The following is a 7830-nucleotide window of genomic DNA, read 5'->3' as shown; positions in this document are numbered from 1 at the left end:
CACAGTAGAGGCCCACAACCTTTGGACAAAGATGCTAGCACATGAGTTTATTGATTTTGGAGATTTGTTCATGTGGAATATGAAGATTGGAAGCGTCATCGGTACTTGGCGAAGTTTTAGTTATATTGCTGAAGAGACGAAGGAGCCCTTATGGGAGGAGTTAAAGAATAAAGTAGCCCAAAAAAGTGTATAGATGTAGGATCCATATGTAGTTATAATATGTTTTCAATTTTAAACAATGTTAGATTGTAGTAGCCCAGGTAATAACCTTTTTTTTGGAATAAAATGGTCTCAACTATAGATCACCATGTCTTTTGTATTAATTGTGGGTTTATTGTTGTTATGATTAATTATATTAGATTTAGGTTTATTATATGTTTTCAATAGTAGCATCATGTTCTTATCTCTCTCACTCACTCACTCTCTCTCTCTCTCACTCCCTCTTCCTCTCAAATAATTAGGCCATGACCTTAATAAATTTGCATTCTTCATTACTTCTTACGCAAAGGCATAGTAGATAGTTTGTATGTATAAATCTTGAAATTATTCACCTTGTTAATTGTACTCATTATCTTGTTAATTGTACTCAAATGCAAAGATATGCCGTCACATGCAGAGACTTTAAATGCTATGAAGTCACTTGTAAAGGGAATGGAGTACCATGCAATCATATGCACATATAACATCCACATGTAATAACATCTGGATGAAAAGATTATGTATAGGGAGGGTGGAACAAGGACAGAGAGGGAGGGTGAGAGAAGGAGAGAGAGGGAGGGTGGGAGAGTGAAAGGGAGGGAAGAGGATAGGAGAAGGGGAGAGAGAGTAGTGTGGGACAAGGAGAGAGAGAGAGAGAGAGAGAGAGAGAGAGAGAGAGAGAGAGAGAGAGAGGGTGGGACAAGGAGAGAGAGAGAGAGAGAGAGAGAGAGAGAGAGGGTGGGAGAAGGAGAGAAGGGAGGGTGGGAGAGCAAAAGGGAGGGTGGGAGAGATGAGAGAGAGGGAGGGTGGGAGAGAGAAACAGAGAGAGAGAGGGTGGAATAGAGAAAGGGAGAGAGGGAGGGCGGGAGAGTGAAAGGGAGGGAAGAGGATGGGAGAAGGAGAGAGAGGGTAGTGTGGGACAAGGAGAGAGAGAGGGAAGAGGGTGGGAGAAGGGGAGAAGGGAGGGTGGGAGAATGAGAGAGAGGGAGGGTGGGAGAGGAGAGAGAGGGAGGGTGGGAGAGTGAAAGGGAGGGAAGAGGATGGGAGAAGGAGTGAGAGGGTAGTGTGGGACAAGGAGAGAGAGGGGGAAGAGGGTGGGAGAAGGAGAGAAGGGAGGGTGGGAGAGGAAAAGGGAGGATGGGAGAGATGAGAGAGAGGGAGGGCGAGAGAGAGAGAGAGAGAGAGAGGAAGGGTGGGAGAGATGAGAGAGAAGGAGGGTGGGAGAAGGAGAGAGAGGGAGGGTGGGAAGGGAGAGAGGGGAAGGAGAGAGAGGGAGGGTGGGAGAGTGAAAGGGAGGGAAGAGGGTGGGAGGAGAGAGAGGGAGAGGGAGTGTGAGAGAAGGAGAGAGAGAAAGGGAAGAGGGTGGAGAGGAGAGAGAGGGAAGGTGGGCTGGGCTGGGCTGGGCAGTGGTGGCAATAGTTAGAGAGAGATAGTTCAAGTAGAGAGAGAAAATAACCAAGAAAAGCTCCCTCCACTAAGCTCTCTCAAAAATCACACTCTTGGCCATGAACCCCTCCTATGAATCCTTCATCGATGAGGATCTTCCTAAGTAAAATCAACAAAAATGGTATGCTAGGATCCATGGGCGAGGGAAAATGTAGGTGTGTGCAATGTATGCAATGGAGGTTAGGGAGAGGATGCAATGGAGTCTGGAGAGAGAACTCATGGGAAAAAAGGTAGGGTACGTGATAAATGAAATTTAAAGTACATTGAGCTACAATATAAACCTATGATTACATGAGATTCTTATCGCTAATAGTGTCATTGGAGCGACAAAATTCTAGTGATACTCCTAATGTCACTAAAACAATATCCGACTCTTTTTTTGAAAATTTTAGTTTTGCTACGATGTTCATAAGTCTAATCACTATAAACCCCAGCCGCTAGATTGTTGTATACCTTGTATAGTGAAGGATGAAGGAGGGAGCGTCACAAAAGAGGAGACTTAGGGAAGGGGAGGGGAGATGGAATCCTCCCTCCCCAATCAGTGGGATCACCATAAATCTACTAGCTATAGGTGAACTATTTAAACCTTCTCTAATCAAGATTAAAAATTGCTTAACAAGATGCTAATGCTAAGTTTACACCATAGAAAGAATACTAAATGAAGCAAAATAAGCCAAAACCAAGTCTGTCCTCTTCCATTCATAAGGAGGTATTTATATAAAAATAAGCCAAAACCAAGTATCTCCTCTTCCATTCATAAGGGGGTATTTATACAAAAATAATATGGCTAGGTTTTTTCCACTCAATCCTAACCCTAATCACCATGATCCCATATTTCTCTACCCAAATGGTATCAAAAGAGACTCAAATACTATCTAAATGAGACACATTTAAGACATCTACACATGCAATTCAAATCGGCCTTTAGCCTATAGTACATGGAATCATCATTTGCTTTATGGCAATATGGTTGATGTGTGCGCGTGCACGCGCGCAAGCGCGCATGTGTGTGTGTGTGTGTGCATGCATGCATGATAAGGGAGGGCCTTTAATTCAAGTTGATAAATCTATCCCCTTTTTGGGCCTCACTTTTCAAACACATACCCTCCTATGTAAGACTTTTAAAACCAAAATTCCTTTTGGTTGAACTTAGTGTAGTTCATCAATGTCAAATCTTTATTTAAGTTGACAAGAGATCATGAATGTCACTAAGGGAGATTTGCGGAGCTTCTTATATGGAAGATAATGACAAAATTTTGGAAAGGGTGATTCTTCCGTATGGTAATATGATATGTGGTGGTGTGACAAGTGTGTGTAAGATGTGAGTATACGAGTCCGTGTGTGATGGCAAACAAGGAATGTACGACAAAGGGTACCATTGTAGCTATAGGGTACACACTAAGCATGACTATATTCCATGCCATGGCGGTTAGGAAAGAGGTAATAATGTGATAAGGATGATATTGGCAAGTGAATACAAGCTTCAAGATGTCACTTCCAAGAAAAGCATATATGTATTATGCACAAAATATGCTCGATTTCTTCTAATACATGCCTAGATATCATGCTTGGCCGTATGCAGAAAGGGTGAAGCGGACCCATTCCGTTCAAGAATATATGCGTTGGGACCACCCTAAGACTATAGTCTGAATGGAGCCCCTGGCTATTTAAAGCATGGCGTTCCATTTCTGCAAGTATTGTGTGTCTGTATTTGCTTACTTGTGTGTGCGTGCGTGCGTGCGTGCGCGCGCGTGTGTGTGTATGGCATCTCGTGTTTTCTTGTCCTCTGAAGCTAGCTTATATAGCCAAGCTGCATTGCACTCCAAACGTCGCCCCAACTGGTGGGTTATCACTGTAGCTTTAATCTTGCCCTTCATTAGCCATTAATTTGATATTACCGATAACCGTGTTAGCGCCGTCGACAATTCTTAACAAGTTACTGTTCGTCCACAAAGTCGTAAACTCATTCGTAATCGTCTACAGCTTTACTGATCGGCTTGACGCTAATCCTTTTGTGATCCTCGGTTGCATGCCCAGGTCAAAATCAGCGGCATTCTCCTCAAAGCAGGCGATCACCACTGAAGACCCCGCCTTAGGGTTAGCAGCTGATAAGTGCTCTAATCACGATCCCGGATTGGTGATTAAAGGCGGGATTGGTCCTAATTACTTGATGGTAAAGGATGACAGCTGCCCTTGGTGGACACCCGATCCAATGACAGGCATGTGGTCACCGGACGGCCGGGAGCAAGAAGCCCGCCTTAACCTTGTTGACCAGCAGATCTGGCTACGATCAGAAGAAGCGTGAAACCTTATCCTATAGTTTTCCCCTACAATCCTTATCCTTTAGTCTTCCCTACTACATGTGAATCCCCTATAAACTTAATATGTTATGTTAATCCCCTATAAACTTAATATGTTATGTTACATGGATCTTGGTTTATAAACTTAAGTGGCTTCCACAAATGCATATGTTATATTACTTGGATCTTGGTTTATTATTAGATCATATCAAGAATGTTTAGTTTGAAACTTTGTTGCTTTTCGTTTGGAAACTTGTCGAGACACTACCTGCACTTGGGAAAGTTAATACAATTTTGGTGCACACAAGGGTTGAATATGACCAAGAAGAAAGATGGAGACCACATGCAAGGAATGGAGGACAAGACTATACTTTATGAAGGATGACTCATAATAAGTTGGTGATCAAGGAAAATAAAAAATGCATGATCAGCATGACACATAATAAGTTGTGATCAAGGAAAACAAAAAAGACAAAAACTTTTTGTAAAGGTTTGCCTTTGTTAATATTATATATATTTATTTCTCAAAAAAAAGAAATCTATCGAAGAGTTTCGCTTGGAAATTAGCCTTGCGTCAATGTTTGGAATCTGATGTTTATGAAATAGACACATAAACAACACTCAACATACCAAGAAGCGATTCATGATGACATATACATTGAAACAAAACTCAACACACAAAGATGTAATTTATGATGCATACTTTAAAAATTGAAAGTATGGTGTTTGTTTCCCATAGTTAAACTTAACATACAAAAATGTAATTTTTTAGAAAATGAAAGTATGGTATTTGTTCCCCATAGGGTACAAGGGGGCTACGTTTTTTAAAGTGAAAGTATGGTATCTATTCCTCATAGACTAAAAAACTCACCAAGATGGAATTTATAATGCATGTTTAAAGTGAATGTGGGGTGTTTATTCCCCAACATAGGGTACAAGGGGCCCAAGTTTGTTTAAAAATAGAAACTAGCCTAAATTACATGTTTAAAGTGAATGTGGGGTGTTTATTCCCCAACATAGGGTACAAGGGGCCCAAGTTTGTTTAAAAATAGAAACTAGCTACTAAATTACAAAGGCACTATGTTGACCAAGCATATACCTTACAAAGGACACTAATTGTAAACTCAAGGTTCTTACATAATTTGAGCTAATAGATGCCTTATTATGATAGTTTTGGAGCCTTATACTATACATATATTAATTAATTAAACAGGCCCTAACGAGCTTGATTAACTAATTAAGACCTTAGCTAAGCCTAAGCTATGCAAACAATGAACGAATGTCTCTCCATCTATTTCACACAAGCACTCTCTCGCGAAACAACTAGGAAAAGCACTCTCTCGCCGCGAGACATCCTCTCTCTCTCTCTCTCTCTCTCTCTCTCCCTCTCTCTCTCTCTCTCTCTCTCTCTCTCTCTCTCTCTCTCTCTCTCGCTCTCTCTCAGAGGCAGAGAATGTGAAATGAGTGCACACGAGATGACCAAGAAAATCTCTCTCTCTCTCTCTCTCTCTCTCTCTCTCTCTCTCTCTCTCTCTCTCTCTCTCTCTCTCTCTCTCTCTCTCTCCAGCGGATAATGCGAAACGAGTGCACATGAGAAAAAATGTGGACATCATCTTCTTAATCTCTATGCACTCACCATCTTAATCTCTCTTTGGAGGCTATGCCTCAACAAAAAAAACATGGACATCCTGTATTTATACCTGCATGAGGTGGTTAAGAAGATTTGAGATAACTCTTTAAAAAAAAAACATCGCCCACCTTAAAGGTTCCAAAACATAATATCCTTTAAAATAACCCTAAGGTCCCACTTGCGCGACTAATTAATCAATGCAAAATAAAATCTGGGACCAATGTTGTTGTTATGACTCTTTGTGATGTTGTATAGAGGGTTTTTCTAAGGACTAGAAATATTTTACAGTAATTATCTTGTTTAAAATTCCCTTATATATAAGTCAACAAGTTTTATTATACAAAAAATATTCTAATGAAGAGAAAATGTGATGTAATTTTGATTAAACTATATTTACTAGAAGGTGTTATGAACCTATATAGAAAAGTTAAGCACCAAACACAATGTTAAAACATGTTGCACAAGCCATAAAACTCATTGGTTTCTTCTAAACTCCTTCCACCATACATGTAAGAATGACCACAATGAAATTATACACATGCATTTTGCATGTAGACCTTCATTTGTTTTGTCAAAAAGGGAGCAACTAAAAATTGTGATAGAGATAGATAGTAACTTTTAGACATAGAGTGCACCATGACCATATGCTACAAGTGGTTTGATCTCATGTCTTGTCTTCATCATGGCAAATGCTACAAGTGGTTTGATCTCATGTCTTCATCATGGGACCGGAGCCCTCATTACTCACTCCTAGGAGAAATCATCATGGGAGCCCTCACTCCTAGGTGAAATCATCATGGGATCTCTCTCCTAGGCAAAAACATCATGGGAAAAGAAAAAATAGAATGAAGTAGGTACTTGGAGCTTGCTTGTAGTTATAGATATATACCATAATATTTTTTAGTTTGGTATTAATTTACAAGAGTGTTTGACATGATTTTCTTTGTTATCTAAAGCTAAAATGCTCGCATAATTTTCACAAAGCCAACACTTGACTATTGTTTTGCCATACTTTAGTATAATCTCTCTCTTTTTTGAAAATTACTATATCAAATAATAAGGTTTTAATATCCCTTTTGTCCTCTTTAATTATAATAAAATGATATATATTGTGGAATAACTCAAATACTTCTAAATATGCTAAATGACATGCTTTGGGGAGCTTAAGGTCAATACACACCAAGGCAACCAAAAGGCTTGTGATAATTCTTCCAAAGTAACTTTTCCACTAGAGTCATTTACTTTGCTTTTAAGCTATCAAGAGTTTTAATTTCTTATACTTATAGCTTAAAGTTATCCATGCACTTGTTAACCTTACAAGAGGTTTTCTAGGTATCATCCTTATTAGCTCAATTCTTTTTCTAATACTATAGCTCTATATAATAAAGCTCATACTATGCTTGTTGTAACGTAATATGTTTTGTCTCGTGGACATTTTTACTCTTTTTTGTAGATATTAGTTAAACTTTCTTTTCTCTTTGATTGGCATAGAGAAAAGACAATGTTTGAAAAGTATTTGCTCAATGCTCCATTCTCGTGTTTGAAAAGTATTTGCTCAATGCTCCATTCCCGTGTTGTGCAGGTGACATATGTGCTCTATTTTGTAAGGCCCCCTATATAAGGAGTAGCCATTGTGTGGTGAGCACCAGATAGTTCCTAGTTTAGACACTAGATGGTGGCCTAATGTGGCCAAATGGTTAGGAGATGGCTTATGAAGACTTGTGACACTCTTCCAAGTTGATTGGATAGTGGTCCAATGTGGCTAAATGGTTAGGAGATGGCTTATGTAGACTTGGCACTCTATGAAGCAGACTGGATGGTGGCCCAAGCTGACTAAATGGGTTAGGAGATGGCTTATGGAGACTTAGCTTTCTACTAAGTAGACTAGATGGTGGCCTAATATGACCAAACGGTTAGGAGATAGCTTATGTAGACTTGACACTCTACCAAGTAGGATGTATACTTGTGTGGGCTATGTGACCATCCAATTTAGAGCATATCTTATGTTCAAGTCAAGAGCTTACCTTAGCCGAAGTTAAGAGCTTACCTCATGTTTAAGTTAGGAGATTACCTTAGCCTTACACCGGACGGGTTTTTGTACTTATTTTTGTCCAAATGCCATGATATCATATATTGGAACATGTGACTAAGTGTAGTTCACAAGTGTGTGAAGTTTGGTTGCATTTTGGGCACACCAAAGGTCATTTATATCACATCAAAGGAGCTGTTTGGGGCCAAAAAATTGTACATTGGTAA

At 39.7% G+C, this 7830-nt stretch overlaps 1 protein-coding gene across 1 annotated transcript; it reads left to right on the top strand.

Annotated features, from left to right (window-relative positions):
• Window positions 1-3337: 3337 nt before the first annotated feature.
• On the top strand, window positions 3338-4093 carry LOC147641977 (uncharacterized). Its single transcript, XM_086821896.1, has 2 exons — window positions 3338-3485; window positions 3682-4093. Exons 1-2 carry the CDS (start codon window positions 3406-3408, stop codon window positions 3947-3949), a joined length of 348 nt encoding a protein of 115 aa, XP_086678022.1. The 5' UTR covers window positions 3338-3405; the 3' UTR covers window positions 3950-4093.
• The last annotated feature ends 3737 nt before the right edge of the window (window positions 4094-7830 follow it).

Source organism: Cibotium barometz, chromosome 1, assembly GCF_041138505.1.
Source record: "Cibotium barometz isolate CiBa-2024 chromosome 1, ASM4113850v1, whole genome shotgun sequence".
Taxonomy (NCBI): domain Eukaryota; kingdom Viridiplantae; phylum Streptophyta; class Polypodiopsida; order Cyatheales; family Cibotiaceae; genus Cibotium; species Cibotium barometz.
Note: the sequence above shows the minus strand (reverse complement) of the source record. Positions and strands in the feature narration are given on the sequence as shown.